This window comes from Dendronephthya gigantea, unplaced genomic scaffold, assembly GCF_004324835.1.
Source record: "Dendronephthya gigantea isolate DGI-Jeju-01 unplaced genomic scaffold, DenGig_1.0 000028F, whole genome shotgun sequence".
NCBI classification, from domain to species: Eukaryota; Metazoa; Cnidaria; class Anthozoa; order Malacalcyonacea; family Nephtheidae; genus Dendronephthya; species Dendronephthya gigantea.
Genome location: NW_021163038.1, coordinates 560876 through 583579, shown reverse-complemented (window position 1 = coordinate 583579; position 22704 = coordinate 560876). Strand labels below are relative to the sequence as shown.

Below are 22704 nucleotides of genomic sequence, written 5' to 3'. Positions count from 1 at the left end.
TATCAGTTCTAAACTGTTCTTTCTAGAGGTCCAGTAAGGATAATCTCTTATTGATCCAGTGTTACTACAGGAGGAAACCTAAACTAAACTAACTTTATGTATACTTGATAGCTTTCTTCATATAGCTCCAGTGTTACTGCTCTATCAACTTTTCTTTCCCCAGCTATAAATCCTGGAGTGATTCTCTTCGTATCGCTACAAGCAGTTCAATGGCAAGAACACGGCATATGGCAGACCACTGAGCAGTATATTTCAAGTTGAATCAAAAGTCAGATCAACAGTGCACTGATGAAAAGACAATCGCTGGTCCAGCATGTAAATGATGAAATGCACGCTTAAAACGTATGTTTGATAATTCTTAAAACAAACATTTAATATCATTTAATTAGTTTATGCCGCGTGTTTTGGAGACCTATTGACGGACGCTTATACTATCTTCTATGATGGGGGTGTTTTTCAATTATTCCGACGAACCGTTAGGATAACGTGGGCCTAAGATAATAAAGAGTTCAAGGACAAAACAACAGACAAAAACCGTTGACATTTAAACGACCACGTTTCAAGTTTGAAGACAAATACTTCTGTTTGTTTGAGCGGAGTTCACAGAATCCCTTGCGGTAAAATCTTCAAAAGGTCTTCAAACTTTACTGGCATATATAATACGACTAGAAACGTGAGCTAAGGTGTATTTTATCAAGTCGTGTTTTCGTCGTGTCGAATGTAACTAGGACAGAGATAATGGAATGATAACCGTTAATATACTTCCCCCATCATCTGTGTCTATTGAGTAGGTTGATGCATTCAACGCGACCGCTTGTAATATTGCGTGTCATGTGTGAGTAATTCGTTACGTGATAATCCAGGTTATATAAAGCCTATAGATTATACAGTGTTGTGCCTCGTTTAAACTACCAAAATTTCTGTGAACACAGCTGAAATTTTGTAAGGTGAATCCTTATTCGTTGAGCATAGAAGCATATATAACGGTGGAAAGCTGGTCGTTTATCGACATTTCGATTACCTCAAATATTTCCACCTAATGCTCATGATTTACCTGTGGAAAGTTCCAGCTGTGATCGGAGACAATTGAATATTCATTCCTGCTAGCTAGGTAATAAAGGCAATGGCAAAAGACAGGCTTTATTCGTAAGTAGAAAGTGGTGTCAGTTAGCCTATAATATATATATTAAGAGATTGTCATTTCTACAGCAGTGCAAAACATTCAGTCATCTTTCAAAGTTTGAAGCATCTAATCCATGAAATCGTGACTTCATATATATGAACAGGAACTAATAAACCTATAACCTTACTCGAAAGTCAACTGTCACCTAATTATACAAGTCAAACACAGACCACACGACTACAATCCTACTTTACTGGTTACTTAAAGTTGATGACGCGAGAAAATATTTCGAATACCTCATTCAAAAGTAGAGGAAGTTAATTAAATTTGACGGTTGGACTAAATGATAATTGTTTTTGTTTAACAAATAGAAATTACATGATACTGTGCATGCCTTGTCGCTTGCATGGATGAGCCAGTAATTCTCATCTCGAAGTTTCCATTAACTAAAATCTTTGTGTGGAAACTACCCGTTAAAGAATGTTTCACATCCTATGGCTTTGGACACATTTTATTTCTGATTTACCTTCGTCAACTCCTAGTAATCAGTCAGCTCTTAGCTATATTTTATGGTATAGTTAAGTCAAAATTCCACAGGTATATTATACCTTGTCTATAAGTCTATAATTTTGTAGCTCATTGTCCTGTATACATGGAATTAGCTGAGAGTGCATTCCATTATGTTTCCAGCCAAAGTAAAGAACCGCATGGTACTAAGTTTATTCATATACAATACATATAAAACGAATATAGAAATTACTCATATACTTTTTCCATTCCTTGCTTTAATAGGAAATCTAAAATGTTAACGATGATTTTGAAGAAACAAAGACAATGTTTGTAAGTTGTAGACCGTTGTACTTTAAACAATGCATGTCTCAGTTTTGAACATAAGCATACACACTTAGCTATTTAGCAAATGGAGTTGCTTGCATAAGTTTAACGCACGAACGCTTTACGGGGTGATTAAGCAATTTAATTTGTGATTATTTAAGCGCCCCAACCGTCGACCGTTGGTCAGTTAACGGTTTGCACTTGGGCTGGTGAAGAAGTCTTCCAAATACAACGTTCCACGAAATCGTCCTTGTTATATCCGAAAATGCATTTTAAAATTTTCTTACTCTTTACGATATGCGCAGCGGTGTCTGGTTACTTCATAGATCCAGGTAGGTGTAGTTTCTTCATTTAACTACAATTGTTGCTTTCAAGGGGTGTAGGGGTGTATAAGGAGTATTGTTAGTCCCCTCAATTTTTCCGGTAGTATTTAAGAGGTACAGCCACTGAGAGCAAATATTAGCTCGCAATTGACTAACCAGCAGGTACTGGTGTGTAAAAAGGCTAAAATTCACTCTGATGAACATGCTTTTCGTTAACCAGATGCTTGTAACTAAGAAATATGTTGGGCTTAATAGTTTGGGAAAATATATGTAAATCTTGAATAGTTTTGAGCCTGAAAGACGAGGTGAAACGGCTACTTCAAAACATGCATGAACAGTTTTAACACATGAATTCAAATTAATTTGGCTTCAAAAGGCTTATTAACATTTTTGTATGAGAGCTCATCCAACGCGTGAACGAATTCGTCTCGTGTAGTTCAAGCGGAACAAGAGGTTAACATACACCACTTACTTTTTCCCGATGTTCAGCCATTCTGATTTTAAATCGACGTTCTTCAAAATTCTGACACAGGTTTCTTTATCAATATTCTTTAGTGGATTTCCTCGACGAGGATGAGCCAAAACGATCATTGCCAAAATGTAAGTACACAATTATATTCATATGGGTGCATGGGAGAGAGGTTCAAATACCCCTTACCCTTCAAATACCCAGGGGTTCAAATACCCCTTACCCTTCAGGCTACAGTCGAGTGGAAGGGGTCAATGCTGTGTTCACCAATAATGACCATTCCCTCATGCAATTACGAATAAGCAAGCCCTAAGCGTTACTTGAAGAGTTGAGCCATGTAGTTTCTTCAGATGAAAGTAGGTTATACCCTGTCATTCTGGAAAAGTTTGTGCCTTGCTTCAAATTTCAAAAACTTTAGATAATGGTTGCTTCAAGCTGGAAGATACGATTTGCGCGAAATACACCGCAGATGACTGCTCAAGAAAAACACATCTTCCTTTCCAGTGTCCCAGGATGTGCGGGGGATGTGGTAAGTATACCAGCGTCGACTGCCGGGGTGCGAAAGAGTCGAATGCAATCTACACATATTCCGTAGTGTTTTATGTCAGGTCAATCATTTGCCGCGCCACTTATCTTCTACGATTTTCTCGGCATTTTAGCCCCATTTACTCCGAAGTGTCCCAAAGAATATCCATTTGGCTGCTGTTGGAATGGTGAAGAGGCGACTGATGTGAAGAAATCTAATTGCCCAAGTATGACTTGTTATAACGATATCAAAAATACCCCATCTTGGCTGCCAAGTTGAATAACGTCTGCGGGGGGGGGGGGGGGGGGGGCTGGGTAATCATCGAGAATTTGGTACGAACAAACACCATTCCCATTGTTTTCTGCACGTTTAGAATGCGAGGATATAAGTCCAGCGTGCAAGAATAAGGCTATAAAAGAAGATTGTGATTACAGCTATAACACTGCGATGACCAGAGAAGGCTGTCCTGTCACCTGTGGGGCTTGTCGTGATTATGGTATGTTTTCACTGAGCTGATATCTAATGCATCGGCCTATTGTACGCATGTGAATTAGATTATGGTTTTGTACAGTGGTTTCAGCGAGAGATGATCCTTACTGGACCTCTAGGAAGAACAGTGTAGAACTGATAGAGCTATCCAGTATAAATAAAGTTAGTTTAGTTTAGGTTTTCTCCTGTAGTAACACTGGGTCAATAAGAGATGATCCTTACTGGATCTCTAGGAAGAACAGTGTAGAACTGATAGAGCTATCCAGTATAAATAAAGTTAGTTTAGTTCAGGTTTCCTGCTCCTGTAGTAACACTGGATCAATAAGGGATGATCCTTACTGGCCTCTAGCAAGAACAGTTTAGAACTGATAGTTAGTTTAGTTTAGGTTTCCTCCTGTAGTAACACTGGATCAATAAGAGATGATCCTTACGGGACCTCTAGGAATTAATATCTCTTCTCGAGAAATATAAGTATATTTTTTACTTGTTTCACATTTTCAGGCTTTGAGCCCTGAGAAGACGCTGACCCTAGATGCGCAAAGATGGAGGTTTAGTCAAAGCTCAGAAATTCTGCGAGATATTTGCAAAGAAACCTGCGGTATCTGTGCTTAAAAAACATCTGTCTTTGTATTCTTGGTAAATTCATTGATTCATTGTAGTTAGGGAGTGCCATTCGCACATGGAATGAGCATGAACAACTTTTATCTGTTTGAGAATGGCTTCAGACTCCATAGAAATCGTGTTGATGTTAACTGTACAAATTCTGAAAGCGAGCACGATGCTGTATTAGTGTATAGTTTGCAGCGTGTGCTTGTCTTATTGTAATTCTGAAACCAAGGTACGAAATTTCAATAAGGCAATAAAAAGCAATAACAGCATAATTGGCATATATCTATAAGTTTGAATGAAAATTTAAAAAAATCCGATGATTTGAAACGCCTTATTTTTTATTACATTATTACGTTATAACGTTCGGTTTTTTTCTATGTATATATTCACTACACCAAAGTTTCATCCTGGGATAAACAAGGAAACGTTGTTTCCTAGCCATGCATGTCTCCTGAAGGCGGACAAACCAGGAAACTCTACATTATTACTCTACATTGACTGGAAACTACATCTCTTGTGGTTTCAAGTCTCTTCAAGTCAAACTAAATCTCTTGTGGTTTCAAGTCTCTTAAGGTGGCTATAATGGGTGAACTAGTTACAATATGTCGTTGAACAAAATCGTTCCCAGATAGTCCCCAGCCTCCGTAGCTACGAAATGTCGAAGCGCAGTCTCTTACGCACGTCTTTTGCCATCGGGGATCGGAGCGAAAGAAGCCCTTCTCCCACCGGGTACTGCACCCAGACGAGGCCTCTTCAGATATATAACCCGAGCTTAAGGTGATGTCATGAATACTTCGTTCGTCTCCGTTTGAATGACACGTACATTTGCTGCCTGCTATGATCGCACGTTCCTTGTCAAATGTGTCTGTTGGCTGATAGCAACCAGGAAGAGGTGGTTGTTTTAAGAGAAACGTCACGAAATGAACTTCGTTTTAGGCAACACTTTATACAATGCTGTAGACAACCTGAGAGTCTCTCCTTTCTATATTCCAGCTGTTCTCTTGAACCAAATGCGTGTTCTTTGTTGTTCCCGTGAAATCCAACGTATTCATTGCTTCGTGTGTCTTCCTCGCATCCACAGCCTTTCTTGCTTTTTTGTCTTTGCGTGACTTCGCCGTTTAAACTATCCAAATGATCAAAGAATCTGTATATCGTACAATGCAGTTGTTGCGCCAAGTCGTTCACCAATGAGCAGACACATACATTCGCGCAGCGCTGTTCATTATCATCGTGACCCTGACGGGGCATTCCGTCTTGATAATCATGACACGATTCTCGAGCTACACTATCCACTTCTGTCGCCTGTTCAGTGACGTTTTTGTCTTCGACCCAGGCTCCTTCCTCATACATCGTGCTCTCGAATGAGCTGCTCTGGTCAGCGTTTTCAACATCGATTAAATTTGAAATCAGATCAGTGTTCGGGTCTTTCACTTCGCTTTGCAAGTTAGGAAGATCTAACTTTGTTTCTGTTTGATTTTCTTGATCATTAGCACGAGCTTTTGATGAGTCTGTATCTTGAGCAAGTGTAATTTTAAAAGAGATCTCTGGCTTGTGCTGTGTAGTGTCCGGGCCGACTTCGTTCATCTCTGAGTTTTCGGGCTCTTTCTTTTGCTTCGTCGTTGGTTCGTTCGAGTTTGTTTCATTGCGATCGATAGGAGTACTTTCCAAATTTGTAGCTAGTTGTTGTTGGCGTTGTTTTATGTCCTCTTCTTGTTGACAATTTTGACCTTGTTTGTCACACTGGTGTTGTTCATTTTGTTGTTGTTGCTGTTGTTGTTGCTGTAGCTGTTGTTGTTGTTGTTCTTGTTGTTGTTGCTGCTGTTGTTCTTGTTGTTGCTGCTGTTGTTCTTGTTGTTGCTCTTGTTGCTGTCTCTGTTCTTGCTGTTGTTGTGATTGTGGTCGCTGTTGTTGTTGAGCTTGTTGTGGTTGTTCTTTTTCCTGTTGTTTTGACTGTTGCTTTCGTTGCATCTTATCTTGTTTTTGTTTTGATGTATTTGGCTGGCGATTTTGTACGTTGTTTTCAGACTCTGTTTCAAAAACTTCTTGCATCTCACCCGAATCCTTGTTCCCATTATCGTTGCGAGCCTTCATAATACCAGACAAGCTTAGCATTTCACTCTTGATCTCAACCAAACATCTCTGCATATCATGAACCGTCCTGTTGGTATCCCTAATCCAACCATACAGACTTGCCATATCCTCCACCGTAGTACCTTCGACCACTGAAGATCTTTCCGTCTTACGATCACGCCGTGGCACGACGTTGTCGTTTCGTGCACGCCCGTTAACGTCTCGAGCTCTTCTCGGCTGTCCTTCGCTGCTACTTGCAGACGACAGCTTGTCACTGGATGACTTGAACAACACTGAGTTTAAATCCGCCCGTTGTGCGCGCAAATCCTCTGCAAATCTTTCGGCTTTTGGTTTTTTATCTTGTAAACATCCGTCGACTTTCTGTACGCCTTCAAACGTTGTGAAAGTTTCTCGATTGCTGCTGGAAGCGGCCGAAACGTCACCTAACCTTTTGTTATGATTCTCGTGTTTCTTCTCCGTTGCGTTTAAACGCGGTTTTGTCGATGCTTCTCTCTTGCGTATTGTGCGAGGCTGTTCGTTCAGTGTCGATCCATCTCGGATTGCCTTCGTTTGAGCTTCGCTGTACGGTTGCTGCGTATAGCTCTGTGTCAAGATTATCTCTTGGAATGAAGTGTTGTCAATGTCAGTCCGACGAAAAGATTTGTCTTCTTTACTCTATGAAATATAGAAACGCAACATCTTATCCAGTGTTAATACAAGTTGAAACCTGAAAAGACAGAACTGGTCCAGTAAGGATCATCTCTTATTGATCCAGTGTTACTACAGGAGGAAACTTAAACTAAACTAACTTTATTTATACTGGATAGCTCTATCAGTTCTAAACTGTTCTTCATAGAGGTCCAGTAAGGATCATCTCTTATTGATCCAGTGTTACTGCAGAAGGAAACCTAAACTAAACTAACTTTATTTATATACTGGATAGCTCTATCAGTTCTAAACTGTTCTTCATAGAGGTCCAGTAAGGATCATCTCTTATTGATCCAGTGTTACTACAGAAGGAAATCTAAACTAAACTAACTGTATTTATACTGGATAACTCTATAAGTTCTAAACTGTTCTTCCTAGAGGACCAGTATAGATCGTCTCTGAATGACTCAGTGTTACTATACAAGAGGAAACTTTATATTATGTGCCATTTGATTTTATTACCTTTTTCTTGGTTTTTGATCGCGAGAATATTTTCCTAAAAGAGCTACCTTTCTTAAACATTTTGCACGTATATTCACTTGTGTTTAGTCGAGTATCCGACGTCGATTTATTATATTCGAATTCAACAATAGTTTGACTTTCTAAATGATTAATTGAAACAGGCAAAAGTAACTTGTTCTGTATCAAGCCAGGAATTGAAACGTCTAAGCCAAACGTCTACGCCAAATAACTCAGAACTTTTCGTTGCTCTGTTGTTGGCAATAAACAAAATAGAGCGTTATAAAAGCTAGTGATAAAGCTTTTCTTTTATTGACAAGGGATTTTGGAAAATCCTAATGTACACTAAACCATAAAACGTTTGTCTTATAACTCTTATGGGGTAAATTAGCATGATAGTCATAACTGTCAGACATGAGGAAAAATAATGGGAGATTGTGTACATAAGGTAATATCATTTTCGCAATGAATGACTGAGAATTTATAAAATGCAATTTAGCTGCTTGGGAAAATTTGGGATATGCGCTTTCTTTGCCCTAATTTGATGGTAACTCCAGGTCAAGGGCATATGCAATGTCCAGTGCTTTAACGCAGATCAGTTCTGGTCTCAGGGGGAACCAGTGAGCTCACTGAGGGGAACCAGCTGGGACAGAGGGACCACTTTGGAAACTCGTTGATCTATTCATTTCATTTGTTCAAGATGAAGTATCTCATGGCCACTGATCTGTACTTTACATTTCCTCACTGGATGGGTAAAGCAATTACAAATGGCGGCCAAATGGAGTTGTCTCGAAACTTCAGTTCTTTTCCTGCCACGAATGATCTAAATCTTTCCCCTTCAAGAAAACGGACAGCAACCAAAGGAAAAACAATCAATCCTCATGAAGATCTGGAGCAATGTCACTCAAGCGCTGCTAGTATTATGGCTCCTCGAGCCAACGTTTCGTGTCAGACAAGAAACACCGAGTTTTATTGTTTAGAAAACAACAGAGAAGGTAAACAACTAACGGAATCTTTCTGTAAACATTTTATGCAGTTATGGCGAAGAGGGGAAAGGCGATAACTTTGCTGTCGGCTGGTTTGTTAGCGATCGCATGTGTAATACGACTATGCCATTCATTAAGTTCAAGTAGAATTAAACCGCATATATGAACGTTTGAGTATAAATATCCCGTCTCAATATATATTTATAGAACGTATTTTGTACTGTTTAAGTTCAAAATATATTAGGTACTATACGTTTAAGTATTAATTACATATATTCAGTTTAATAATTGTTCGATCTCTTTTGGTTTCTTCGTTCAGTCCGTTCAGAATCATGCGAAAAATTGTCAGGAAATGTGTTTACACGAAACGAAAGGTTTTACGTTTTACTGACGGCAATTTTATCCACTTGGGATATTCAGGATAGTGCCACTTATTTAGGCACACGTTTAGCTAACAGATTAACAATTTGAATTTCAATCTTTCTAGTTGAGCACGACGTAAGATCGACAGGAAGCTCCAATCTATTAGTGGAACATGGTATGGAACATGCATATCAAAAGTTCTTTGGGAAGAAAACGAAAGAGAGTTTAAGTTCATTTCTCACTCATCTTCCAGGTACTGTATTCCTATTTTCTGCTTATTTTTAATTGAGATTAATTCATATTTGAATTATTAATTATCACCTTGATGTTTATAGGTCTTGTAGATGTACCAGGAATGCCAAATGATGGGTAATTATTTACTTTATTTGAAGAAAAACCTCTCTATTCTTGATTTAAATAACAAATATTGCAAACCTGCCAGAATTTCTACTATCTCATCAATAATGAAGATTTGCTGGTAGTGATTGCCTGCCTAGAATCTTGAGCTGTTATCCAGAAAGTAGATATACTATATTCATATCAATATACACACTGACTAACACTATTATCTAAACTTTATATAGCCTTCAAGCATTGATAAACAAGCCTCCTATTGGGGGGAAGGAACTTGTGCCATTATCAGGCCACCAACTAGCGGGATTTAGACTAAATCCTGGTCCAGTAAGTATTGACCATAATTATCATCCTTGCTACGTAGTTAGAATTCAATTGATTTCCTGATTTATAACTCTTGCTCTTGATCATCCTATTCACAAGTAGAACCAACTCAACCAAGGAATATTTTTCAGGGGAATTTTTGAATTTGTTCATTTAAACTTATATTTCTCAAATGCTGGTATAATCGAATATTTTTGTTGCTCCAAGGTCCCAGATCAGTTCAAGTTTGTCAATCAGCAGCCTTCTAAGCGAAAACACAAGCACAAAAAACACAAGAAAGAACATAGCGAAAGCAAAACGGAAGGTTGGTTTTGTTGAGATGATAGTCAAACTTTAGCATCTAATGATAGCAACTATTTCTTCTATCAGCATATATAACATAGTTTCCCAAAAATGTAAGCTCCAAACCTAAAATAACGGGACCCCAGGTTTACCAAAATATTGGTTTAGCAAAACAAAGGGATATTTCAAGTGGCTGTTTTTCTTTTTGCTTTGTATTGTAATGTACTGTAATTTGGTATTCTGTAATGTTAAGAAATGTGATGCTTTTGTAGTATATGGAAGTATATGCTTAATTATATATAGGTAAATAATAGTTATTCTTGCAGCAGAGAAACCAAAAGTTCAAGAAGGACCAACAGAAAAGAAATCAAAGAAGTCTGTGAGTATATCTAATACTAAACAACTCCCCAAGAATTTCTCTGTTTTCTTTCAAATTTCAAACGAACCACGGTAACCTTGACAATATTTTGCAGAAGAAACACGAAGATGGCGAGAAGAAAAAGAAGAAAAAAGAAAAACGAAAGAAAAAAGTAAGTATATTTTAAGATAAATGATTGAAATAAAGAACTCAACCAGATGTTAGAGGAACTTATGAGATTCTTTGTGTGTTATTTTTTTAGCTAAACAAGCTTGTAGATCTTCTACATCTTGATTCTTGAAACAAATAGATTATAATTATAACATCTAATCAGCACAAGAGCATTTAAGCACTTGAAAAACATGACAACAACATCTTTTATTGTAAACATGTTTTTGACGAAACTATAATTAAGCGTGTAAAACATGTTTGCATTGAAAAAAATGTTGTCTATTTCAAATTCTTGATATCATTATTACTAAAACTTGTTAGAAACATTATTTTACAAATTTATCACCCAATATTTTTATCTTCTTTTGTTGTTCAAGGACAAAACAGAAAGTACAGCTGTGTGACGTGAAATGTCTATAAAATGGATGTGGAAGTATGTTTGTAACAAGATATGAAACACACACTTTTTATAACGTTCGTTGTCTGATATATTTTCTCTTTCTTTAGTACTGGGAATAGTTTGTTCGACATATTCAATGTGGATTGTGGTACATGCCAAATTTTCAAAGCTGTTTCAATGCATCATCGCCATTCAATCGACCTTGGAGGATTCAAATATCTAGCTCCTGTTGTGGTAGTGTACTAAAACGCGAGCAGGCATGTGAATTGTCCAAAGTTGTGAATTGGGTGGATCAGATGAAACAGATTGACAATTGTGTATATGAGCAGGTTGTACAAAGCCTGAATACTGCTATTCACTGAATAGTGATTTCCTCCATCGTTGTTTAAAGGGTTAAACAAATACAAAGGTACAAAAATATTTAATCAAAACAACTATAGAAATCACTATATGGTAGATTGCAGCGTCCAGATTTCGTACACAACTGGTTTTCTGTATGACTGAATGCATAAAATATGAGTTTTGATAAATGATAAAAAGTTATCTGCATCGTTCAAAGTCCTGGACAACGGAACAATTATTTATAATCATCGTTGTTTTGGCCAGGGAAATCATACAAGAGTCTTTTTAGAGTAAATCTAGTTTACACATAGAAACATTAACTGTGCATGAGGTTAAAATATACAAACCTGAAATCATTAAATGGTGTTCTGGACTTGTGGTGTTCACCATGTTACCATTGTTACGTTCTATATGCTTACATTATCAGGACAGTGGTAACTAGGCAATGGTGAGCGGTTTCATAATGTCGGATATAAAATGCTAACCGTTGAAGCACTCAGACACCAAGGTGGATATCCTATATTATTTCTTAACTTAAGCAATATGCATTATTGTATAGTTAGTAATTTATATTGTATATATTCTAAATGTCGTCAATTCTGTAGTCGATATATATTATAAGGAAACTGAAAAGAGCGAAGAGTAAACATTGTTAGTTTTGGTCAAATTATAAACTACTTCTCTGTGAAGCGGTGTTTAATCACCTCCTCTCAAAATCAACTTGAGAAGGAGGTAATAACATCAAATTGAAAGGAGGTACCACGGGCGTAACCGCAGAAGAAGGTTCCAGTAACACCTATGGTGATGCACCAAAATTTATCACCACAAAGAGAAGGCTGTTTGGGTGAAAGGGAGTTCATGATGCAAGCCTGCAAGGGGGCATAGATCCAAGCAACATTGGAAGAGCTACAAGGTAACAGCATCTGGTGTTAAATGGGTAGTCATCCTTCCCCCTCCCCATCCGTGGAAGCCTTGATTCGTCTTGGTACGGAAGCTGTCGTGAACGCTCGTAAAGAGTTCGTCAACTGATGAATCACTAGCACCCAGTTCTAATGAGTTGGTTCTTCTTGCACCACCAGAGAGAGACGCAAAGATTTGGTTTATTTTCGAATATTTCTGCCCTGTTTTTGGGCAGTATTTTTATCTTCGACGGGGCATTTTTACGCTCCTTCGAATCCTCATATCGCTAACTCACAAAACATCCAAAAAGGATACAAACGGCGAAAAGAATTACACGTTTTGACCCATCTTTTAATTGTGTGAAATTATGGAATGCTGAACGCCATGTTTGCAGTGTTTGAAAGTGCAAAGACTCGCAAGTCGTTGGACTTACAAGTGTATGGGAGACGGGTTACAAAATATGGAAGGAGCAAATCAGTACATTCGCCCTTCCAGAACAATGAACAACTCACCAACCACACAACGCCAAGGTAGTTATAATTTATTATCTCATTTGCTTGTACGTCAAGATGACAATTGCTGAATTGCATCGTACATTTCTATGGCCAATGCTGTATCCGACGCCGTAAGGGTTAATCTTAATAGAAATCTTTTAGAGTAGTTATTTTTTGCTTTTTAAAAGCTGGTTCAGTAACATAAAACAAGTCAGATCTATTCAGTGTTCACTTGCAATTATCCCTGTTTGTAGTTGGATTGGCAAGATTTTGTTTAATTGCTCCAAGAATTTGTGTTTGTAAAGTCTGCCTAGCTCTAAGTTCTTGTGATATATCATTTGAGCATTGTTAGAATGACTGCATGGTTCCAATTTCAGATTTTTAAAACTGCACTATGGTTGGTTGGTACAGCATGTGAGCGAAATTTTCTAGATTTTCAACAGTATTGACCATGTTGAACTTATTTTTAGGTAATTCCCCCAAATCATTGGCCAAGGTTAAAAATGGTCAACTCAAGTCACAGAAGCTTTCAAAAGGAGGATTTCCGTTGGGAACGAACCAAAGAAATCCTCCCCAGGAACGGGCAAAAGGATATCAAAACTCTCAAAGGAAAGGGAATTTTGCCTATAAACACCCACCAGCAAAAGCATTAAGGCAGACTGAAAGATTTAACCCGGTAAGCATCAGACGAAGTGTAGAGTAGATTGATGTATGGACAAATTTTTAATCATAGTCGAACTGTATCTATTGAAATTTTGTGTTCTTCCTTAAATGCTAATGCAAAGCAAAATACTTTTTGAACATTGTACCATTAACACTTTGACCGCCAAAGACAGAGATTTTCGTTTTTTGATTTCCGATTATCACTTATCGATCTGTCTAGACCACTGGTGGTGAAAGTGTTAATGGTACTTTGACAATTAATTATTGAGCTGATCCACCATACTTATTTAGTTGGCAGTGCAGGATGGTGAAATGCAACTGGACTATGATTTTCCTGTGACGCCGTTAAAGAAAGATGTCACATCTCTGAATCATTTACTGAATTTTACGTACGCTCCACTTCAACAAAACCACCATCACCATGGGTGGACGAATAGAAGAAAAGTCAGCGGAAAGTGGAATCAATACAATAAGGAGCAGTTCTTGCAAGCCAAGTATGCTGTTGGCATTTTTAAGTAGAATAGCATGATCAACATAACATAGTTTTCATTACTTGGTTTAGAAATCCTGCAAAAATTTTATTAATTTATCTACATGCAAACACATTCTAACACATTTAGATCAAAGAAATGATAATGTTGGTTCTTACTTTTATATTTCTTTACCCTTGCTTTAGTTGTCAGTTTGTGGTCCAGGCGAATGGTGATTATGCAGTGAATTTGGTTGATCCTGATGTGATTGTTGATTGGGAATTGATCGAACAAGTGGTATATGCTTTGTCTAAATTAAAAATAGTGCCTTTTAGTTCTGATTTATTTTTTGCCACTGTAGTAATTAAACCAGGTTGTGTATAATTCTATAGCGTGTGAGATGTAAAGAGATGCCATCTTGTCCTATCTGTCTCTACCCACCAACTGCTGGTAAGTGTTTGCTGTCTGCACATAGAGATGTGGCTTTGGATTTAACTAGCACAACTTGAAGGCTTCCTGGCAGGGTTTCCCTCCTATATTGTCCTTTGTTTAAGAGCTATTTTGATCCTAAACATCCCCATTTTTCCCTCACCTATGATAATTGATTCACTCTTGTTAACATTGAAATTAACTTATCCCATCCTTTTTAAAGCACAAATGACAAGATGTGGTCATATCTATTGCTGGTCATGTATCTTGCATTATTTATCATTGGTAAATAATATTTCAAATAATACAGAATACCATTGCACTCCTCAATATGAAATTTAATCAATGAATCCCTCTTAAAACATTTCCTTTCATGTTAGAGTGAAAAAACCTGGAAAAAGTGCCCTATTTGTTATGAGGCAGTCCACAAGAAAGACTTGAAAAGGTTTAGTAGAATAGTTGAAATTTAGCGGTATATGTCAATGTATAAACTTTTCCAGCCTTTTTACAATCCGGAGATATAATTCATAGATTTGGAGTGTGTAACTTTGATTTCTTCTTTCTGTAGTGTCATGGCTGTTTCAGACCATACTCATAACATTGGTCAACAAATAACAATGACATTGATGAAGAGGGCAAAGTATTCTGTTTTTGCCATGCCAACATCGAAATGGGAGGAACGAACATCAATACCCCACCTTTCACCTGGTAGATATCTTGCTTATCATTTTGTATTTTTTAAAATCTATTATACATTTCATAAATAACCTCAACTGTGTATATCATGTATTTTTAAACAGATGGAACTGAAATGCAGTTTTCAAAGCTGTTAATTGCATCACCTGAGGAAGTCCTAAATGAGGTAGTTAAAGCATGGTGCTATTGCATTTTCTCCCATTTCATCGTCTTGTAGCGAGCTGCACATCAGTTTTACCTTGATTAAATGTTCAATTTATTTTTCAGATAATGGCAAAAGAAAAATCTGAATTAGAAAGTCAGCTGATTGGTGTTATTGATGATGAGGTATTATTGCATTTGTGTGTTGACTTGTCATCATCAACTGTTTGAAATCTTCTCAAATCTGCAATATTTTCATAATTTAGTCTGGAGAAGAAGAATATGTTAAACTTGCCATTGAACAATTTGAGGTACAAATATTATCATTTTAGTGTTTCATTTCCAAAGTCCAATTTGTTGGTTGTTTAATTTTTGCATTTGTACCTTTCAGGAAAAGGAAAAAAAATTACTGGAAATTTGTGAGAGGCAACCACAGATTAACAACAGTGATAATGGTAAGATTGCTCATTGAATATTGAGTCATGTGTGTGGTGGGAGCTGATCTGCAATACTTTCATTGAAAATACTTTCATCGCATGCAGGCTCCTTGCTATTGAGGCTTGCATGTGTACATTTATAATGTGTACATTTATCTTGAGAGTGATATCATTAGGTTTTGTTTGATCTCAAACTGTTTAGTTGGTGAAGTGAATAGTCTTGTGGGTACACATGATGGATGTATGGATGATATTGAACATGCCAGTGGTGAAGAAAACCCTGCTAGTGGTGAAAGGCCTGTAGATAACTCAAGTGGTGAGGTCCATGTAGAAAACCCAGGTGGTGAAGATGTCCATGGTCGTACCTCCATATCCTCTGATGATTCCACATGCTCCTCTCTATCCTCTGAAAATTCTCAGTTCTATTATTTTTACCAAGGTGAGTGCATTTTAACCATGGCATTTATAAAATGATTAAATTGTCATAGGGTAGGATTTTCTTTACTGTATATAACAATTTTTACTTGTTTCAGCTGAGGATGGCCAACATATATTTCTTCATCCAGTAAATGCCAGATGTTTAATAAAGGTGCAGAATTATTTCTTGTATTATTTTAACCACTTTGCTTGTCTCTCTAAGTGCTGGGTGCAACCAGTTGAAAAATCTGTATGTGTTTGGGTTGACTTGTTTCTTAGCTTGAATGCAATTTTTCTGATATGATTATAGGAATATGGAAGCTTGGAGAACTGTCCACAAACAATTGAAGGAGATATTGTTGAAATTGAATGCCACACCCAAACTGAGGCATGTCTTTTAGTTTGTCTTAAATTACCATCTCTCTCTCTCTTTAATTTTGATTGAATAATTTTTTCAAACCTTGCACTTATCAAAACATGTTTATTTTTAGGAGCTACGTCGTCGGTTCCGCTACCTCCGTCACCTGCCGCTAACCTGCGAGTTTGCGATATGCGAAATAGACTTAAAACCACCGACTGTGTCTTGGGAGACTTTGCAATATTTCAAAGGTACATAATAAAGTTGGTAGAGCAATGATGTAATAGTTATCCAGTATAAGTAACATAGTTTAGGTATTCTCCTATAGTGACCAAGTGCTGGCTCCCAATAACTAACCACACTGTTCACTTGCTAATTTCATTGTTCTTCTCTTCAGATGATATACGTAAACGTCATCTACAAAGGCAGAAGAAAGCGAAGGAGGAAGCTAAGCATGACAATAAATGTAAATCCAAGATGACTACCTTCACTGGAACAAAACATCAGCGAAACGAATGTGGTATGAAACAAATCTGTTATGTATATGTAGCTATTTGTAAAAATCTTGAGCCTGTAAAATACTGAAATCCATCATTCAGTTGCTATAGAGACACCAAACCTGGACAGTGAAAAAGACTTTCCACAGCAAGTTGGCTCCGGGCCTAATGTCTGGATTTCATCATCCCCTCCAGCCCAAGGCCCATGGTCCTGTGGGAGGACAGGTATAGTTTTCAGTATACTTATATATATATATATATATATATATATATATATATATATATATATATATATATATATATATATATCATTCTGGATCAAATGACCTGTCAGTCAGAGATAGTAAGGTGCTTGGAACTACAGATATCTTGAAAATTTTTATTTTTAATAGGTCAAGAGAGTGCAGTGTCTGGTGCCTCATTTGCAAAGGTATTTCACAGACACTGTCTGTATTTGAATGGGGGAGGTTAATCATCTTATTCCCTCAGTCTTAACAGAACTATTAACATCTTATCTCTATTATGTACCATAGGCATTATCCTCTGGTAAACCAACACCTCCAAGATGTCCACCTCAAAAAACAAGGACTCAGTCTGAAGGTTAGTTAAGCTCTGTCAGTTCTAAACTGTTCTTCCTAAAAGTCCAGTAAGGGTCCTCTTTTATAATCTTTTGCTTTCGCATATGTTCTAGGATCTCATGCAGATGCAAATGACAAGAGCTCAGATCAAGAACCAGATGAATGTGAGCCTATTCCTTCATTTCAATCAGCATTTACAGATGCCCTTATGATGGCTGCTGATCTAAACTTGAACATTCCAGATGTCTCTCAAGGTAGGATGCCTAAATGATGATGATGCATCTGAGTAAATTTAGCATGGTATATCGCATGGTTTATCTTTAAACTGTTTTTTTAGAAAGCAAAACTCTGAGTAGAAGAGAAAGGCGAAAAAGGAGCAAGGCAAAAGAAAAGAAACTCTTATTTAGTACAGGCAATTCCGCAAAATTGTAATTTTGACTATAAGAAATATAAACCTTACTATTGTTAACAGCAGAAAGCTTGCTGAAATAGTGTTGTTTGTTAGAAATGACCCACTTTCGCCCTTTGGGCAGGGGTGGGCCCAGGAGGGTTGATTTCTCCATGGGGAGGGGGGTATTGTGAATGATGGCACAAGTCAACTCGTACCCAGGATTTTTCATTCATTCGTCCTCAAAGAATTGTTCAAAGATGTATGTTCCTAGGTTTCTTTATAATGCGATAACACGACGTACTGTGTAAAATAGTGCGGGGAAAGGCGGGAAAATTCTTCCAAGATGGTCGACAAAAAGGAGTCAGCAAATTTGCCCTGGTATGTTTTGCAATTTCCTGAGGGGGCTTTGATATACATTAACTGAATTTTGTTTGTAGAGCAGCTTGGCCTACTGTAGCTAGTGACCTTTGTTTCCACTACAATTCTATATTTTTACCTCGTTCCAGGGTTGAGAAATATAGACCAAACAATCTCAATGAACTTATCTCTCACAAAGATATTATAAAAACAAGTAAGAGTTCAGAGTTGCACATATTTGACACAATTCTATTTCATATTATTCTGCCTACTGTCTCATTTTGACCATTTTCGATGGACTACAAATGTCAACTTTTTATTTTAGTTCAAAAGTTCATAGAAGAAGATAGACTTCCACATCTTCTGTTCTATGGTCCTCCTGGTACTGGGAAAACATCAACAATTCTTGCAATTGCCAAACAACTTTATACAAAGAAAGAATTTGGATCTATGGTTCTGGAGGTGATTATTGCATTAGAGTTATTAACAAGTTAAATATCCAGGCTTTGTTAGAATAAATATTTGTGGGTGTATTAATGTCAATAGTATTGACTGTAGCTTGATCTTTGATCATTTACCTTTAGTTAAATGCTTCAGATGACAGAGGAATAGGCATTGTTAGAGGATCCATTCTCAGTTTTGCAAGCACAAGGACAATTTTCAAGTAAGTGGCAATCGACAAAGATTTAATTATTAGGCCTATTTCCTACAATAAATGACTTCAAACATATTTTGCAGGTCTGGATTCAAGATGGTTATATTGGATGAAGCGGATGAAATGACAACTGATGCTCAAAATGCATTGAGGAGAGGTGCAACTTAGGCGCTTTATGTTTTTGTTGGGTAATGCATCTTGACTTGACAAGAATGTAACCTATAGCTTTCTCTCAATAGTAATGGAGAAATTCACCGAAAACACAAGATTTTGTCTCATCTGTAACTACCTCAGCAAGATTATTCCAGCATTACAATCCCGATGCACAAGATTCAGATTTGGTCCACTTGATACAGAACAAATGAGTTTGAGACTTGATCATGTCATCCAAAATGAAAGGTACTACCAACAGTTTTAACCGTAAGAAGAGTTTGCCAGCGTTGAGAATTTAGTTTGTGAAGCTTCTTTAACATTTACAAGCAATCGATTAATCGATTTCATTTTATTTTCAAGCATCAACATTGATGCTGATGGGAAGAAAAGTTTGGTAAGGCTATCTGGTGGTGATATGAGAAAAGCTTTGAATATACTACAGGTAAAACTATTTAAAAAATTTCTTGAATAATCTATAGATGATATAATTCAGTACTTAGTGTACATTTTTTCTTACAGAGTACTTCACTGGCATTTGACAAAGTAAATGAAGAGAATATCTACACATGTACGGGCAAACCGCAGAGAAATGATGTGGCTAATATGGTCAACTGGTTGTTGAACGAAGATTACAAAACAGCATATCATAGTATCCTCCCTGAAAGGCTTTAGTATTTCCTTGAATGCTAAGACAGGCGTAGTTTTTATATATTACAATATTTTTATCCGGTTTTGTTTAATTCATGAAACAAAGATATCATGGAATTAAAAACAATGAAAGGCCTGGCCTTGGATGACATACTTGCCGAGGTTCATACTTATGTACATAGAGGTAGGTAAGATCCAAAGTGTAAAGTGGTGATCCACCTTTAAAGCAGCCTTCTATTGCTAAACTGTTCTTATAATCTAAATTTAGTGGAGTTCCCAGCAAGTGTGAGAATGCATTTATTGGATAAAATGGCAGATATTGAGTGAGTCATAACTATTTTATCCTGTACATCTACACAAGTAACTTTGAGGTTTTTGTTCTGTCTAACTCAATTACTTTTCAGGCACAGACTGGCATCAGGAACATCGGAAAAAGTGCAGCTCGGGTCTTTACTGGCAGCTTTCCAAGTTGCAAGAGATATGGTCACAAAACAAATGGACGAAGAAGAGAGTGGATGATATACAACTGTGAATTAAATTCAGTTTCAAAGAACATTTCATTTCACATTGTATTATGGAACTGATATGAGAGCCACTTTAAGCAAAATGAATCACCTGGTACCAGTCATGGTGGTGGTCAACAAACAGCTGGCTTAGAATCATAGAGTATAACTCAGTTACCTTATGCTAGGAGCAAAATGTGGTTTGTCATAGACTCTCAAGCTCATACCTAACAATATGGTGTCTACTATTAGAAACAACCAACATATTACATTATACACTCTACATCACTACAAATTTAGATAAATAAAGAAATCTCTCTGTTAAAATGACAAGTTGTATACAAGAAAGTACAAAAAGATCTTTCTATCTCCACATGCACAAATTCTTCAAGATTCCACGTCAGTTAAGATGTCAAAGAAATTTTCATCACTGACTTCTCTTTGATCAAAAGTTCCAAGATTCTGAGCAATGTAAACTGCCAGTATGTGTTTACACTGAATAAAGAAACAAAAGCAATTGGTAAATATTGTGCTATTATTTGCATGAAGCAGCAATAATATTAATTTTAGGCTTACCATTAATATCTCATCTTTCATTAGGACTACAAGAAGTGGAAAAATGATGGTAAAACAAAGTAATATAATCACTTTTGTACTGGTAATTATATTGTGTAGTTTACTTTGTACATAAGATCACAAGTATGTACCGTAGGATGATCATGCTAGGTTGCATGGTACTTACCATAATATGTATAAGACGGACATGTACAGTACACGTACCATAGGATGATCATACTAGGTTGGATGGTACTTACCATAATATGTATAAGATGTACAGTACACGTACCATAGGATGATCATACTAGGTTGGATGGTACTTACCATAATATGTATAAGACGGACATGTACAGTACTCTGATGACATAAGACAGTTATAAATTCTTCCTGATGATCCTTCGACCTGGATGATATTGGTTTAAGATTTAAGAAGTGAAATACATTTAGTGAGTCACACATAGTTGGTAGATGATGGTCTTCATATTGGTGGAATATAAAATGACAACAGTATAACAGGCCAGACTGTAAATAACATTGAACAACTAACAACTCACCTGGAATAGCTCTCTACCACTGGGAGAGCTAACCTTAGTGATACAATTCTGATCAACCAAACTTAATGCATGCGGTAATGTTTGTGGAAAAACAACACGTAACCTATTGAAATATAAATGTTTCAGAGTTTCTTGCATTACTCCAGTAGCAAGTAAATTACTGTTGGAATACTTGGTTAAACGATTAAATTTCATTGAGATAATCGATTTATCTTACGCTGATAACAATCCATCGCTTGGCACACTTTTCTCTAAAATATAATAAAAATTTCAATAGCACTTCAATAGCGTATTGGCCGTCTTCCGAACGAGTAAAGATATGAGACAAAAATTTGGTATTTGTATTCACTTGAATCAAGATAAATCTTATTTAAAATGACCTCTTAATATGAAGCTTACCTTCTCCACTATCCTTGGCTTCCTTAGCAATTTCTTTCAGAAGTTCCTGAGCAATTTCTCGTAGGTTTTTATCATTTTCTTGGGTCATTTTGCAGGCACGTTTTCATTGCGCTAAACCATGACTGATTCGAAACATTTAAATCGCGGTATAGGCGCATTGCTTTTGCGCATTCTAGAACCCAGAGTCTTGTACTTGGCGCGCCTAAGCAAGACTCTGGGGACATCCATGTTGGAACCCCATTCCCCAAAACCGTTGCCAAACCACACAAAGTTAAGTAGCAAAGTTGTCTTAGTGACTTTACAAGTTTCCATAACATTTTATTGTTTCAACGAAATTCAACAATGCATTTGTCTAAATGTGAGGTTAATTCTTGGTGCAAGACACCTCTTTCGGACAGGGAGTGAATGGTACCAATAGGAATTGGTCGGATAATTCATCAGCAATATGCTACCAGATTTTAAGTTCAATTTCACCGGATCAATTTTTCTTGTACCCTTTGATCCCCTACAGTCCTGATGACGGAAAACAAAATCTCTTGCTTGTCCAAACGAAAGTGAGGCTATGGGACTCCTACTAACGAGTTCACTTTCATCATCCTTATGTTCACCCATGTGGTCGTTACCATCTTGGTATCGATTAATGAGCACAAAATTAAAATGTTTTCCAATCTTCGTGGCTAACATATCCCTCAGCTCCTTGAGGAATGGCGTCCATGGCTTGGCAGAAACAGTCCTTCCTGAGAATGTGTACTTCAATCCGTCATCACCGTACGAGGCTTGCTTTCTTGGCACATTGTGCCATTTTCCAAAAACCTGAACTTTGCTGTTATTTTCATAAACAACATCCTTTTCCAAATAGCTAAAAATCCTATCTGCCTGGCTGTTGGTAAACATTATAGAATAGGCCAAGTTCAGATTCTCTGCTGTGATCATTTGCCATTGCAGTTCAGGCAGAGATTTCAAAAAAGAGAAAACATCAATTTGGGTGTGGTGACTACAGCCCTCAGTGATTTTGGGTGGCTCTTCCAAACAAGGAAGGGTGTCATTTTTGGTTGGTATCTTCCTGGGTTTCTGTTCAACTTCCTGTTCATTTTCCTCACTTCGTTTTCTTTTGCTGGTCTTTATAAAATAGTTTTCAATCATGTGCGTAAGCAATGACGGACATAACTCAAACCAAAAATTTATATATGGACCTCTACGGCTCTGCTGGTGATTT

At 37.1% G+C, this 22704-nt stretch overlaps 6 protein-coding genes across 7 annotated transcripts; 4 read left to right on the top strand and 2 right to left on the bottom strand.

The window, feature by feature from the left end:
- The first annotated feature begins 152 nt into the window (after positions 1 to 152).
- LOC114523859 lies at positions 153 to 4708 on the top strand. Of its 2 annotated transcripts, XM_028544901.1 has the most exons (8): positions 153 to 342; positions 1916 to 1963; positions 2119 to 2289; positions 2836 to 2880; positions 3168 to 3278; positions 3409 to 3501; positions 3649 to 3771; positions 4266 to 4708. In XM_028544901.1, the coding sequence occupies exons 3-8, from the start codon at positions 2223 to 2225 to the stop codon at positions 4277 to 4279; spliced, it is 453 nt and encodes a 150-aa protein (XP_028400702.1). In that variant the 5' UTR covers positions 153 to 342; positions 1916 to 1963; positions 2119 to 2222; the 3' UTR covers positions 4280 to 4708. The 2 variants fall into 2 exon arrangements, with proteins under 2 accessions (XP_028400702.1, XP_028400703.1); XM_028544902.1 differs by lacking the exons at positions 153 to 342; positions 1916 to 1963 and having other exon boundaries at positions 2109 to 2289.
- A 2842-nt stretch (positions 4709 to 7550) lies between these two features.
- Positions 7551 to 10578, top strand: LOC114523768 (mediator of RNA polymerase II transcription subunit 19-like). Its single transcript, XM_028544798.1, has 8 exons — positions 7551 to 8605; positions 9084 to 9212; positions 9295 to 9328; positions 9544 to 9640; positions 9845 to 9941; positions 10246 to 10298; positions 10393 to 10449; positions 10540 to 10578. Exons 1-8 carry the CDS (start codon positions 8311 to 8313, stop codon positions 10576 to 10578), a joined length of 801 nt encoding a protein of 266 aa, XP_028400599.1. The 5' UTR covers positions 7551 to 8310.
- Positions 10579 to 12239: 1661 nt separating this feature from the next.
- Positions 12240 to 17739, top strand: LOC114523857 (RING finger protein 10-like). Its single transcript, XM_028544899.1, has 22 exons — positions 12240 to 12620; positions 13055 to 13260; positions 13539 to 13741; positions 13924 to 14014; positions 14110 to 14167; positions 14370 to 14431; positions 14527 to 14591; positions 14715 to 14854; positions 14947 to 15008; positions 15110 to 15169; positions 15250 to 15294; positions 15375 to 15438; positions 15623 to 15859; positions 15954 to 16009; positions 16148 to 16225; positions 16329 to 16446; positions 16593 to 16715; positions 16795 to 16917; positions 17085 to 17122; positions 17226 to 17292; positions 17384 to 17524; positions 17608 to 17739. Exons 1-22 carry the CDS (start codon positions 12530 to 12532, stop codon positions 17700 to 17702), a joined length of 2223 nt encoding a protein of 740 aa, XP_028400700.1. The 5' UTR covers positions 12240 to 12529; the 3' UTR covers positions 17703 to 17739.
- A 248-nt stretch (positions 17740 to 17987) lies between these two features.
- LOC114523640 (replication factor C subunit 5-like) lies at positions 17988 to 20327 on the top strand. Its single transcript, XM_028544623.1, has 11 exons — positions 17988 to 18039; positions 18168 to 18232; positions 18344 to 18480; positions 18603 to 18682; positions 18757 to 18830; positions 18913 to 19072; positions 19187 to 19268; positions 19346 to 19475; positions 19581 to 19658; positions 19743 to 19797; positions 19879 to 20327. Exons 1-11 carry the CDS (start codon positions 18005 to 18007, stop codon positions 19991 to 19993), a joined length of 1011 nt encoding a protein of 336 aa, XP_028400424.1. The 5' UTR covers positions 17988 to 18004; the 3' UTR covers positions 19994 to 20327.
- Positions 20328 to 20341: 14 nt separating this feature from the next.
- Positions 20342 to 21576, bottom strand: LOC114523767 (zinc finger SWIM domain-containing protein 7-like). The gene is made up of 6 exons (XM_028544796.1): positions 21489 to 21576; positions 21307 to 21340; positions 21090 to 21249; positions 20860 to 20938; positions 20554 to 20579; positions 20342 to 20472 (listed from the first exon to the last, which is right to left on the bottom strand). The coding sequence occupies exons 1-6, from the start codon at positions 21574 to 21576 to the stop codon at positions 20365 to 20367; spliced, it is 495 nt and encodes a 164-aa protein (XP_028400597.1). The 3' UTR covers positions 20342 to 20364.
- A 213-nt stretch (positions 21577 to 21789) lies between these two features.
- LOC114523721 (DNA oxidative demethylase ALKBH2-like) lies at positions 21790 to 22683 on the bottom strand. Its single transcript, XM_028544737.1, has one exon. The coding sequence runs from the start codon at positions 22629 to 22631 to the stop codon at positions 21825 to 21827; it is 807 nt and encodes a 268-aa protein (XP_028400538.1). The 5' UTR covers positions 22632 to 22683; the 3' UTR covers positions 21790 to 21824.
- Between the last annotated feature and the right edge of the window lie 21 nt (positions 22684 to 22704).

What these genes read in the sequence shown, in the direction of transcription:
- LOC114523859 (XM_028544901.1), top strand. Translation starts at nt 2,223, where the DNA reads ATGCATTTTAAAATTTTCTTACTCTTTACGATATGCGCAGCGGTGTCT. An exon ending in TGGTTACTTCATAGATCCAG is followed by an intron (nt 2,290 to 2,835) that starts GTAGGTGTAGTT and finishes AATATTCTTTAG; the next exon opens with TGGATTTCCTCGACGAGGAT. An exon ending in GAAGAAATCTAATTGCCCAA is followed by an intron (nt 3,502 to 3,648) that starts GTATGACTTGTT and finishes CTGCACGTTTAG; the next exon opens with AATGCGAGGATATAAGTCCA.
- LOC114523768 (XM_028544798.1), top strand. Translation starts at nt 8,311, where the DNA reads ATGAAGTATCTCATGGCCACTGATCTGTACTTTACATTTCCTCACTGG. An exon ending in ATTTCTCACTCATCTTCCAG is followed by an intron (nt 9,213 to 9,294) that starts GTACTGTATTCC and finishes TGATGTTTATAG; the next exon opens with GTCTTGTAGATGTACCAGGA. An exon ending in TAGCGAAAGCAAAACGGAAG is followed by an intron (nt 9,942 to 10,245) that starts GTTGGTTTTGTT and finishes TTATTCTTGCAG; the next exon opens with CAGAGAAACCAAAAGTTCAA.
- LOC114523857 (XM_028544899.1), top strand. Translation starts at nt 12,530, where the DNA reads ATGGGAGACGGGTTACAAAATATGGAAGGAGCAAATCAGTACATTCGC. An exon ending in AGACTGAAAGATTTAACCCG is followed by an intron (nt 13,261 to 13,538) that starts GTAAGCATCAGA and finishes ATACTTATTTAG; the next exon opens with TTGGCAGTGCAGGATGGTGA. An exon ending in CACAAGAAAGACTTGAAAAG is followed by an intron (nt 14,592 to 14,714) that starts GTTTAGTAGAAT and finishes TTCTTTCTGTAG; the next exon opens with TGTCATGGCTGTTTCAGACC.
- LOC114523640 (XM_028544623.1), top strand. Translation starts at nt 18,005, where the DNA reads ATGGTCGACAAAAAGGAGTCAGCAAATTTGCCCTG. An exon ending in CATGTCATCCAAAATGAAAG is followed by an intron (nt 19,073 to 19,186) that starts GTACTACCAACA and finishes TTTATTTTCAAG; the next exon opens with CATCAACATTGATGCTGATG. An exon ending in TTACAAAACAGCATATCATA is followed by an intron (nt 19,476 to 19,580) that starts GTATCCTCCCTG and finishes CATGAAACAAAG; the next exon opens with ATATCATGGAATTAAAAACA.
- LOC114523767 (XM_028544796.1), bottom strand. Translation starts at nt 21,576, where the DNA reads ATGACCCAAGAAAATGATAAAAACCTACGAGAAATTGCTCAGGAACTT. An exon ending in AGCGATGGATTGTTATCAGC is followed by an intron (nt 21,250 to 21,306) that starts GTAAGATAAATC and finishes GTATTCCAACAG; the next exon opens with TAATTTACTTGCTACTGGAG. An exon ending in TCCGTCTTATACATATTATG is followed by an intron (nt 20,580 to 20,859) that starts GTAAGTACCATC and finishes CACTTCTTGTAG; the next exon opens with TCCTAATGAAAGATGAGATA.
- LOC114523721 (XM_028544737.1), bottom strand. Translation starts at nt 22,631, where the DNA reads ATGATTGAAAACTATTTTATAAAGACCAGCAAAAGAAAACGAAGTGAG.